Genomic DNA, 13,083 nt, shown 5'->3' with positions numbered 1-13,083 from the left:
TATCTACTGTGGTTTTACTGGATCCAATTAAAGAAAATGCAATTAAAATTATTCCCATGCAATATTCATTTATGTTAAATTATAATTGACAAGACTTTATTGGATTTTCTTACTGTAAAAGAGAAAACATTTGATATAATACCTGTTTTAAGTTCAACTAATCTATTTTCCTATATTTTAGAAGTCATCTAAACTACTAAATATGGAACCTTAATTCACAAAATGCTATTATACTTCTCTAAAAATATATATTTGCATTTGTCTATTTTTTGGAGCATGAGATAAGTACAAGAAAAATTGATCTGAGAAACTATTTCTAAAATACAATTTTATAAAAGTTTAAGAAAGGGGGTGAATGCTATATAGAAGTGTATCTTCCGTTTTAATAACTTTCAGGAAAATAAATTATTGCTGGTCTCCTTAGGTTCCTTTAATATAGTATTTAATTTGTTATTATATACTAGTCTATAAAGGCTTTTGTTCTCATGAGAATACTCATATTGATTATTGACACATTAAATATGAAATTGTCACTGTTATTTTGCATTAGAGTCTTGTGATATGCCTGTATTTGAGAATGCTGCAACTAAGAATAATAGCACATGGTTTAAACTCAATGACAAATTAGACTATGAATGTCATGTTGGATATGAAAACGAAAATAAACGTACCAAAGGCTCTATAACATGTACTCATTATGGATGGTCTGCTATACCCTCATGTTATGGTGAGTACTATGTTCTCTGGAATATTTTTTAAAATAAAAATGAATGTTTATGTTATTAAAATTGAATTTCCTAGAATCTTCCTTATGATTTTATGTAATCTAAGAAAAAGGACTGTTTTCAAAGTCATTGATGTTAATATTTGCATTTATTATTTCATTATATTAATTTATTTATTTATTCTGTGTGTGTACCTGCATACTCAAGTGTGTTGATAGAGTTGTGTATACTATACATGTAGGTGACAGAGAACCTGTGAGAGTCAGCTCTTTCTTTTCATTATGCAGGTCTGAGGGATTGAATTCAGGCCTCCAGGCTTAGAGGCAAGCACTTTCACTGACTGAGCCATCTTTCTGGTCTGATAATATGTTTTTTAAATAATATATTTGTCAGTTGTATATGGTACTAGATTATGATTCTAGCAATTAGGATCCTGGATCAAGAGGTTTTAAGTTTGAGAGTCTATTGGGCTACATACCAGTTTCTGTTTTCAAAAGCAAAGAATGCAAAAATTTCATTAAATTAATGATTACTTTGTGTGGCCTGTGTAAATCATGGCCAGCAGGCTGGCCAATCCAGAGATGGCTGTTTCCTTTAAGGCTACTTCCTTAGCACCCTGGTCATCCAGGTTGTTACCTCTAGCCATTGGTATTGTTCCTTTTCGGTGCCCTGGGCAATGAATGATTTCCAATGTTTTTAACCAGAGAGCTTTAAGGACTTGTAGAATTTTATCTTTTTTTTTTTTTTTTTTGATAGTTCATTGTTTTGCTGTTAGGAGCCCTTGTTCCTGGTAAATGGCTCCATGGATATGAGTAGTTGCAAATGCATTCCTAGCAGTCCCTGTTAACAGCCAGACCTTTTCCCATGATGAGGACCTGTGTTAATGCTATTAATTTGGCCCTTTGAGTTGGAGTGCCTGGAGGAAGAGACTTAGTCCAAATTACCTCATTTTTCTGTAGTCACTGCTGCCCTTCCTCTCCCCTGACCCTCATGAATGAAGCTGCTTCTGTCCATAAACCAGGTCTTTTCTGCCTCCAAAAGAGAAGAGTCCCTCAAGTCAGGTCCTGTCCTTTGTATCTGGGCCAGAACTTCAACACATTAATGGAGTTAACAATCGATGTAAAAATATGGTAGGAGAGTCACAGGATTCAGGGAAAGAGGTGGCTGGAAAATAATTCAGCCACAGTTGATTAGTAAAGTCTGATAATGAATCATGTAGGCATTACTGAGCCATCAATCATAAGGCTGCTTGAATACACTTTAATTACATGGGGGACGTGGGGGGAGTAGTCACTATCAAATTCTGTCCCAAAGTTAATTTATCTGCATCTTTAACCAACAGTGTCGTGGCTACAATAACAGGCAAGGTCCCCATCCTGCTTTCACTGGGTCCTGTTTCTTTGATAAATAAGCCTCTGGCCATTTCCATGGTCCTAGAGTTTGGGTCAGACCTCTTTAGTTACTCCTCCTCCAACAATCTGTTGAAGTTTGGCGATTCCTTTCTTTTGGATCTAAGGCTTCGTTGGCCAAAAGTACTCTAACCAAATCGCCATTCAATTCCTTTCTTGTCTTAATCTGCAGTCTTCTGCGCTCTCTCTCTCTCTCTCTCTCTCTCTCTCTCTCTCTCTCTCTCTCTCTCTCTTGCAAACTTTCACTAGACCCTTCAAGGACTTTTTGATTAACCTTTCCTTGCCTCTGTAACCTCTTCCTAATACTCAGCACTAACCGATTGATGAAAGTCAGGGCTACCATACTGTAATTCTATATTTTCTCAGTCTCCATATTTGAATAACCCAATTCAATGAATGCCGCTAGACTTTTATCAATTTTCTGATTAATATCATATCGAAACCTTGACCAAATAATTGTTGAGACCTGTTGAAAGAGCCTAGTGGTAAATCTGGAGATAGTTCCTACTTCACCAGGTGGAAATCCCAGTCTGGGTTTGCCTGTAGGTCCAGGAACCAGAAACTCTTTCTGTGGTGAGCAGAACCCACAAGAGCTTTGTATAGGTGGCTGCACTGAGTGCCTTGAAAGGGAGCAGTTGTTGCTTCTCAGTGAGCTGAGTGTGACAAGATAGTGTAAGTGGAGACCCTCTCCTTACAACACAGAGACTACATCTGTTCAGACAGGGAGCAAGCACTTCTGCTGGCAAGAAGGATAGCCATTTACTGAGCAAAATGAGTGACCAGGAGTCTGTTCCAAGCTCTGGTGGGGGATACATCTGCCCACCTGGGGCCTCTATTGTCCAGTCTCTCTAGGTGTATAGTCCTGCTCTCTGAAAACTACCTACCAACTCAGGGAAAGCCTGGTTAGGGCCTCCAGTCTTTAAACTTTCTAGGGCCCCTGGATGCCAGTGTGCTCTGTGCCTGAACTAGGCAGAAGGTAAAGGGAAGGGGAATAAGCCTATGTGAGGTGTCATAAAACATGAAGCCAGTCCTGAGGAAAAAAAGGAGTCACCAAGCAGTTGCTAGAATAGAACTCAAGACCTCTGAAAGAGAAGTCAGTACCCTTAACCTCTGAGCCATCTTTTTAACCCAAAATCTGATTCTAGTTGGAAGGGTGATGGTGCTGGAGTTGGCTGCTGTTGCTCCTTGTCACCCTGTGGCTGTTCCTGTTGACAAAAAAAATCATTAGCAGGGGAAAAGAGAGAAATCTTTTGAAACACTTTATCCTCTACTGTTGACACCATGGGGAGATGAAAGGTCCCCCTCCAGTGACCTTCCAACATCAAAATCCAGCCACTCCAACTTGCAAAAAGTCATCCTTAGCCCTAACTTCCTTAAAATGATCAGAATAAGTTTAAGATGAGAAACAGTGTGTCCCATGGTGTTCATCACAGTCCAATACAAGTAAAAACCAAACAACACAGAAACAGAATAGACAGGCACAAAATAGCCATCCCATGACTGAAAACAAAGATGAATCCAAAAACTAAGGCTCACAAATTCACAGATTGCTGCTTCAGAAACTGAAAGCAGCAAAGGGAGGTAAATAACTGACTGTGAATCTCTGTCCACCAAAAATTTCACCAACTAACAGGTGGATATCTATCTCATTTACCCTGAAGGTAGAAACTTCTACCTTACTCCCATGGCTGTGACCCTCCAGCATGTCTGCTCTAAGCTACTCCGTGCTGCTTATACAAACAACTCAAGGCTCTTTCACACACACACACAAAGCAAGATCAGACACAGACAATGCACAAAGACACAGACACCAGCCAGATCAGACCCTTCAAATTGGTTACTGGCCAATCCTCCAACTGTTGTGCCTAGATTGCAAAAACCCCAAATTGACCACCAAGAACCTCAACTCCAATACAAGCACATGAGAGTCTTTATTCAAGCTCAAGCTTGAGCCACAAACTGATGATGGAATACCAAGGAGAATGACACTTGAGTCTAGGAGCTTAGGTTTTATATAGGGAAAATATTCAAGCTGGGGTTTTCAAGCCTTGGCGTTACATGATTAAGTAAATTCATAAAGGAATGTTAACCTTCAAACTGATATCATCAGGGAGAGATCACACATCTAAAAGGGGGCATATTGTCCTGGGAATGATTCATGTTTTCTTAACTTTTCTTGTTTTTGTGACCAGCTTTTCTTATGTTGAAAGCTGGCCATGGCTGTTATGTCTGCTTTCAACTGCTGAGAGTGCCTGGTGGTCTCATTCTCAGAGTCAAAGAGTTGGGGCCATATCATTCCAAGGACAGTAGCTTTCTCTAAAGACAGCAGCTTTCTCCAAGGACAGCAGCTTAAAATAGAGTTCAGAGGACAAGAAGCAATCTGTCCTGCTCTTTGTTTTGTTTTGTTTTGTTTTGCCTTGCCTCTTCACGGTTTTATTTAAAGTTGCCTTCAGAAATATGGCTGAGGAGTTTCTTACAGGAGACTAAATGACTTAAAGACAGCTGCATCACCAAAACCCACCCATTATGGCTGTCAGCTCACAAAAACACAGAGGAGCATATTACATAGCTTGTAGGCAGCACAGTAGGTTGAAGAGTGTCTCTTCCATGTGTCTCAGCTGTCTAAGCACATTCCAGGTGCTGGGTAGGACCCTGGTTCTTCTGGGAAGAAGTTGAGATGATCTCCTTCTTCTTCTTCTTCTTTGTCTTCTTCTTCTTCTCCTCCTTCTTCTTTTTTGTCTTCTTCTCCTTCTCCTCCTTCTTCTTTTTCTTTTCTGCTTCTGCTTCTTCTGCTTCTTCCTTCTTCTTCCTTCTTCTTCTTTCTTCCTTCCTTCTCCTCCTTCTCCTTCTCCTTCCTCTTTGTCTTCCTCTTCCTCCTCTTCCTCCTCTTCCTCCTCCACCTCCTCCTCCTCCTCTTCCTCCTCTTCCTCCTCTTCCTCCTCCTCCTCCTCCTCCTCCTCCTCCTCCTCCTCCTCCTCCTCCTCCTCCTCCTCCTCCTCCTCCTCCTCCTCCTCCTCCTCCTCCTCTTCTTCTTCTTCTTCTTCTTCTTCTTCTTCTTCTTCTTCTTCTTCTTCTTCTTCTTCATGTTTAGGGTGATCTGAGTTCCTTCCTTGCAGCTTTGCTTCTGTCAGTGACACTCAGTAGCTTTTGGAAGGGAAGGGCTTGATGAATCTGCTCAGTTTCAGGGACTGCCTGAAGCTATTTTGAGTTGTTTGTCTTCCTACTTAAGGAGCTTCCCTGAAGGATGGACTATTTCAATCTCATGGGAACCGTTACCCAACAAATTCCTATGGACTTTCAATGTCTCCAGGCCTGATAGGGAAATGTGATTCAGAGTAGAGGAAATGGAATGACTGAGACTACAGTGCAAACTGATGTGAACAGACAATGTTATATTCCAAATTTAATGAAGACTAATGACAATATGAACACACAGATAGGAACCTGTCAGCACAGTTTAAGTCTCCAAAAGCTGAATGAAGCTTAATGTTCTTCTTAAGTGTTCTGGGCTCAAATGTGCACGGTCAAACTGACCACCATCTAGGCTTGTTTCAAATGTTCTGGGAATTTCTCATTGTTAGGAGATGTGTGCAAACTATTAGTATCAAGTCCTCTTGGGTTGAGTATTATTTACTACAAAGTTAAAGAGCAATGAACATAAGAAAATAAATGAATACATTTACATACAAGAGCACTAAAGTAAGTCTTTCAGACAAAGAGAAAAATTTCTCTTTTAGTGTTTGCCAGCTCACACAGATCTTTAATACACATCTCACAGGTTATGGCCTCTGTGAATTGCTTCTTCCCCTTCCCTGCAATAAAGCCAATGGAGCCAAATTAAAAAGAAAAATGTACCTTTAGTCCCTTGATGCCCCAGTATGGGGGAATGCTAGAGTAGTGACTTGGGAGTCAGTGAGTGGATAGATGAGCACCCTCATAGAGAAAAAGGGGAGGGGGAAGGTGAGAGGTAAGGGGGGAAGTGATGAGGGTTTGTGGAGGGGTAATCAGGAAAGGAGATCTCATTTATAATCTAAACAAATAAAATGATTAATAAAACAAACAAACAAACAAAAAATATATGCTGTTCCAAAATGAAAAGAAAAAGTAAAAGGCAGATTTATTCAGGGACTAGTCTCTCCTATGTGAGCTCATGGTCTCTCCATAGGAGATCCATAAAGTCACCCAAATAGGCTCTGTGTTAAGTGCCTTTTGTAGGAGAGTGGAGTGAGGCAGTGGCATGCTTGATAAAGTATTAGGGTCCTGCAGGCATGTCCTGAGTTCAGTAGTCATTTTGAAATATAGAACTAAGTGTCTGTTTGTCCATTGTTCTGAGAGAGCTTTTGTAAGCATAAGCTTCTGTTTGGAATTTATTCTGTTCACAGGCTTCTGCAAGTGCCTGCTTCTGGGGTGCACATATGCGGACATGAACGCGCGAACACACACACACATGCACACACGCACACACACACACACAGATACAAAGACAGAAGTAGGACATACATTATTTCTAGTCTGACACACTCTGTATAAATATAGTAGCTGGGTCAGATAGAGGAGCGATTTTTTTCACTTTAAGACAGAGTATTATGGTATATTTATTAAATAATTTGCATAAAAGAAGCAAAAAACACATACACAGTTACAGAGCCAATAAAAAATTAGTTATAGATGGTTATATTGTGGCATTCACATTCACTAGGAAAGAACACAGACTTAGATTCAATTCAAGTTTAGATTAAATGAATTTATTCTTACTGCTAGCAGCAAAGAAAGGGGTTAAATGAGTTTTATAAAATTGGACACAAAAAGGTGTGCATTACAATTATCTATAGAATCCTCAGCTAGACAAAAAAAGTGTTTTACTCCCCTCAACTGTTCATCTATACCATTGTACATTCTTTTTCCACAAAAGCAAAAATCAAACTGTTAATTATCTTAAAACAGGAATTCCAGTAACCCAAACTTCTTTTCTTTTGTTTCCTTTACTTTTGTTTACTTTTCTTTCTATTTATTCTTCTCTCTTGCAATATCTAAAAACTGCATCCTCCCTTCCTTCAACAGTCCCCAATTCCCACCTTTTCTTCTCCACCAGATGCATTACTCTTCTCTTTCCCTTCAGAGAAGAGCAAGCTTCTCATGGCTATCAACCATACATGACAAAATGAGATGTAATAAGACTAGTCACAAGCCCTCATTTCAAGGCTGGATGAAGCAACCAAATGGGATAATGGTCTCAAGAGCAGGCAAAACAATTAGAGACAATCCCCCTGCCCTACTCCCACTTTTAGGAGTCCCACAAAATGCCCAAGCTAAACAACAGTATGTATGTAGAGGACCTAGCAAAGATGCATGCAGGCTCTTTGATTGCAGCTCAAGTCTCTGTAACCCCTATGAGTCCTGCTTAATTGATTCTGTGGACCATATTTTCCTGCTTTCCCCAATGTACCCACAAAACTCATTCTATTGCCATTTCCCAGGGTGATCTCCTTCTTACTTATACTCCTTCTGATTTAGGCTCCCTTGGTCTGTGGACTGCAGCATGATTATCCTTTACTTAATCTCTAATGACTACTTATGAGTACATATCATTTTTGTCTTTCCAGGTCTGGTTGCCTCACTCTCATGGTGGTTTTTGTTTTGTTTTTTTCTAGTTCCATCATTTTCCTGTAAATTTCACAATGGCATTTTTCTAAAAACTTGAGAAATATATTATTGTATAAATGTACCACATTTATATATATATATTCTTCAGTTGAGGGACTTCTGGGTTTCTAAGCCATCCATCCTCTGGTTGCTGGCCATCCAGGTAGTGTCAGACACGGCTCTCTCTCACTGCATGGGTCTTAAACTGTACCAGTCATTGGCTGGCCAATCCTACAAGTTCTACAGCCATATCTTGCAGGCAGGACAAATAGTAGGTTAAAGATTTTGTGGATGGGTTGGTGTCCCAATTCCTTTACTGGTAATCTTTCTTGGTTAGAGAAGATGGCTGGTTCAGGTTCCTTAAACCCCACTACTAGGAGACTTTACTAGGCTTACCCTAAAGATTCCTTGGAGTTTTCTTTAAGGTTCAGTCTTGCCCTGAAATGCCCCAAATTCTAATCATCTCCTCCAATACTTTCTTACTCCACCCCACCTGATTTTTCCTGTTACCATCCCTTCAGTTTTGAAAGTAACAATTATCTTTTATGAATGACCCTAACTGAAAATTGTGACTTTTAATTTATACATTAGAAGAAGGGAGATTTTAAGGCAGGAACTATATATTTATTTACTTACTTATTTTTAGTAACACTCTACAATGTCAAAAATTAAAGAAAATTTTTATCATACTGGAGAATGTTAATTTGCATCAATATAATTGATATTTAATTATTAATTATAACTAGAAGTATAACAAATAGTTTAATGTAAAGGTTTTGCACATGTTTCTTATGTTCTTTTTAATTGTAAAATATACTAACTATATTTTCCTAAAATTAGATACATTAGAAATTATTTTATATATTTTACTTTCTGATTATATTAAACTGAAATGATTTTAATATGTGACTTAGATATTATATGACACTAATTTTAAATCTGAGGAAAAGAATTTTGTGTTGTAGTATAGGGAAGTTATTACTTTAATATTAATATTTATCTGCAGCAAATCAGATTCATTGAAAATAAGTTTATTTTTAAATCAGTTTTGAAAACTTTCTTATATTTCTCAGAGACTACAGTATTGATTAAGAGGCTATATTAATGCTAGTATGAAAAGTTTTTTATAAGAAAGAGGGTTACTGAACCCTCCTTGTGAATGTTCATGAGAAAAATAAACCTACTTAACAATGATTAATGGTATATTCTAATTATCTTACTTTTCAAGAAAGAGAATGCAGCATTCCCATGCTAGACCCAAACTTATTCGTTTTTCCCAGAGAAGTAAAATACAGAGTTGGAGACTTGTTGAGATTCTCATGCCGTTCAGGACACAGAGTTGGACCAGATTCAGTGCAATGCTATTACTTTGGATGGTCCCCCAGTTTCCCGACATGTAAAGGTCAGTATCTGTTTTACATTTGATGAATTAGAATCAGAAGTTTAATTTTTAACTTTTACTATTCCCCAGTTATCTAATATGTCTATACTATAAAATATTCAGAGAAATTATGAAGCCACATATTTATGAGGTTACTAACAAGCTAACCTGCTCCTTTAAATGTCTTATAAATGTAGTCATACATGCAGAGATGATGGCTGAATTTGAAGAGATTTCTTTCATTTTCTCTACATTACCATTAGGGTTGGTGTTTTTATAGCGTAGGCCTTCCTTCATATTGCATAGAGTATGTCCCACATGTAAAAGCAGATTTTAATTAATTCAATACTAGGTATTAAACAAATTAAAATAGATACTAGGTACAATGCTGATTTTTTTTACAACATAATAACTGTATGATAAAATAGTAACAGTCAATGTGAAAATCATTATAATCAATACAACAATTACTGAGTGATTTCCATGTATCTTCAAGGTGTCAGGTTGACCAAAAATTCTTCCACCTTTAAAACACTTGCAATCATATTTCAACAGGTGTATTTCAGCTATGAAATGTAAATATAGTGTAAATACTATTTATTTAGAAAAGTGTTATAAACAGTGATATAGTGAATAAATTAAAACTTTCTCCATTTGCTAAAATTTTAGACTGTAAGATGGACATTTTCATTTATAGTTATATAGTATTTCTACAGTAGGTCAAGTAGGATCATGTGCACAACCTCTTGAAATCCTTAATGGGGAAATTAAGGGAACAAAGAAAGTTGAATACAGCCATGGTGATGTGGTGGAATATGATTGCAAACCTAGATTTCTACTGAAGGGACCCAATAAAATTCAGTGTGTTGATGGGAACTGGACAACCTTGCCCATATGTGTTGGTAAGTAAAAACATCAATACCTCAAAGCTATTTTGTACTTGAAGTAGTGCTTTGATCATAAATACATTTTTGTGAAACATTTACAGAGGAGGAGAGAACATGTGGAGAGATTCCTGAACTTGAGCATGGCTCTGTCCAGTTTTCTGTCCCTCCCTATCACCATGGAGTTTCAGTGAAGTTCACTTGTGCAGAAACCTTCACAATGATTGGACACGGGTCAGTTTCTTGCATTAGTGGAAGGTGGACCCAGCTTCCTCAATGTGTTGGTAAGTATGTGTGCATAAAATGGATACTTTATAAAGTTTAATATTTGTATTGTAGAAATATTTATTACTGTATACTTTTGAAGTTAGTAGTCTTTTTGAAAATATCTAGTCTTAAGTAGTATGAATTAAAACTTTCATTGTTTATAATTTGATGTATGTCTACAGATGAACACAAATCATTAATATAACCTATAAAAGCATATTCATTACCTTAAGATAAATCTAGTTGTTAATTATAAAGTTTGATGTTACTAAAATGTGAAGATTAACACACAAGAAGATATGACTATAATAGTACAAAATTATCATTGTTGTTATTTTATGCAATTTTCCTGTCAGGTCTTGGAAAGCTAAGAAATAAAGTCTACTAATAATCCATTTTCTACTCCCATAACTAACAGTCCTTCCTAAGCACATGTATAATACTTGTGTTTATTCCATGAGCTGCATTCTAATGTCGATGTGCTGGAGCTGGGACCATCTGCCCTGTCATCAGCTACAGAACTCAGGGATGGGAAACATTATCTCATATATCAATTCTGCACTGATTCCACATGTTATTTTTGGTGATTCAATCCTAATAAGTAGTTGAAAGCATCTTGGTGTCTACATTCTCTTTTCTCTGAAATGGAGGCATATTTTTTAAATGACCTTGGTCATTCTTTCAGCATGATTCCTGTTGTTCAGCCTTTACTATTTATTGGAGTTTTGGTTGTTTCTTTAATGCCAGGGAAACATGGAGCTCCTTTGGAAAGAGCAACTATACTTGTGTTGTTTAATGATATGTTCTCCATGCCCAGACACCCAAACTTCATAACAGTTTGTCATATAAATGAATACCTCTACTGCATATTAACATTAATGAATTTTTGCTCAACAAACACATTTCATTAAACCCATCTTCATCATTGCTTTAAAACTATTTAACAAATAATTACATATGGAGCTAGATCAGACATAATATCATATTAAAAAACTAATTCATTATTTAATATTATTCTATACTTATTTTTCTATGCTCTATTCTACTTTATTATTTGTTCACATATCAGAGGTTTAGTTTGGCTAATCTGCCTATAGCCACCTTAATATGACTCTCTACAGTTATGTCTTCCTAGGCTACAAAGTTAATGTTATGATTCAAATATTTTTACCGTGATACAATATATTACTTTTCTCCATATCCTTGGCTTTCTCCTGATAAATAATAGATTCAGATGCAAATCAACCACATAGTCACCATGCCCCTTTGACCTTCTTCTTTTTCCTTCACAGAACATCAGTTTTTGTCTTTTTATGAAGCAGTCTTTTGGAAGGGGCTAATTTTCAGTAGTCTTTAGTGTTTGTCTCACTCTTGTTGACATTTTAAAGGTTAAACAACCTTTGTCTAATTATTTACTTTCATTTGCACTATGTTCATTTAACTCTAGATTTCAAGTGATTCATTAATAATGAATGTTATCTAAGATCTGTACTGAAATGTTGAATTCTAAAAGGACTCTCATTTTCACCAAATAATTAAAATACATAACATATTAAAAGACCATATATAATACTTACTTAACTCATAATACAACCAGAAAAACTTATTATTATAACTTATTATTGCTATATTATAAAATAACCTGGAATGTGAGTGAATTTCTTATAGACTCATATGAAGGAAATATAAGGGAGACAGGTGGTGATTACAAGCACCTAATTTCTTACACAAATTCTATCATAAAATACTTTGAAATATTTGTATTCTACACATTAAAGATGTTCTTTTTCTTGTGTCACATCTATCAAAAATGGAAATGTAGAATACAAAATCCCTATATCCTATCAACACATTTTTTACTTTAAAATTCTTAACATTTTAACATTATGAAAAATGGGAGAATAATAAATATGAACATTTTCACAGAGTTGGTCTTGTCATAATCATTTCTTAGGTAGAGCATCTGAGACAGTGATTTTATTTAATGCTTTTGTAGTTGCCAAGAACCTACGTCCCTTCATGGCCCAAACTGTTTCTGAGACATAAAGTAGTAGGCATGATATCTAGTTCCCACCCCATAGGCCACTATGATATGGTGAGTCTGAACAGTTTGGTTGGTTGGCAGAATTCATAGTACTAAGGTATAGTTTCATTGTACATCTAATATATATATATATATATATATATATATATATATATATATATATATACATATATATACATATATATACATATATATGTGTGTGTGTGTGTGTGTGTTTGTGTGTGTGTGTGTTTGTGTGTGTGTGTGTATGCGTGTATGCATATGTATATGTATATGTGTGTGTAATAGCTCACTCACTTCCTGTGTTTTTACTTTTCATGAAAATATCATCAAATAGCAACAGATGAACTAAAGAAGTGTAAACCACTGAAGTCAACTAACATAGAGGCAATTCACCCAAATAAGAATGAATTTAATCATAACTCTCGCATGAGATACAAATGTAGAGGAAAACAAAAATATGAATCCTCAATCTGCATCAATGGAAGATGGGATCCTGAACCAAACTGTGCAAGTAAGCTCTTTTTGGCACTGTCTTTTCATGAGTGTTCTAGCCTTTTCTCAACTATAGCAGTAATGTCTTTATTTCCTTAATAAAATTTTCCTAGAATTTTATATGTAAAGCCTGTATTTATATTATTTCTATGTCACCCTCTTCCCACTCCAACTCAACTGCTCTTGTGTCCCTCCAATTTCATATCCAGTTTATGACCTTTTCCTGATGTATGTG

General features: G+C 36.4%; 1 protein-coding gene across 1 annotated transcript in view; it reads left to right on the top strand.

The window, feature by feature from the left end:
- Positions 1–13,083, top strand: part of LOC117716465 (complement factor H-like) — a 64,974-nt gene that overhangs the window by 13,935 nt on the left and 37,956 nt on the right. Inside the window, exons 3-7 of the mRNA XM_076941298.1 lie at positions 551–727; positions 9,006–9,179; positions 9,875–10,060; positions 10,147–10,326; positions 12,691–12,867. Coding sequence (XP_076797413.1) covers positions 551–727; positions 9,006–9,179; positions 9,875–10,060; positions 10,147–10,326; positions 12,691–12,867 — 894 coding nt within the window. The remainder of the gene's footprint in view (positions 1–550; positions 728–9,005; positions 9,180–9,874; positions 10,061–10,146; positions 10,327–12,690; positions 12,868–13,083) is intronic.

The sequence above is a fragment of the Arvicanthis niloticus genome, chromosome 10, assembly GCF_011762505.2.
Source record: "Arvicanthis niloticus isolate mArvNil1 chromosome 10, mArvNil1.pat.X, whole genome shotgun sequence".
In the NCBI taxonomy this organism is placed as follows: domain Eukaryota; kingdom Metazoa; phylum Chordata; class Mammalia; order Rodentia; family Muridae; genus Arvicanthis; species Arvicanthis niloticus.
The sequence above is the reverse complement of the archived record's forward strand: the minus strand, read 5'-3'. Positions and strand labels throughout refer to the sequence as shown.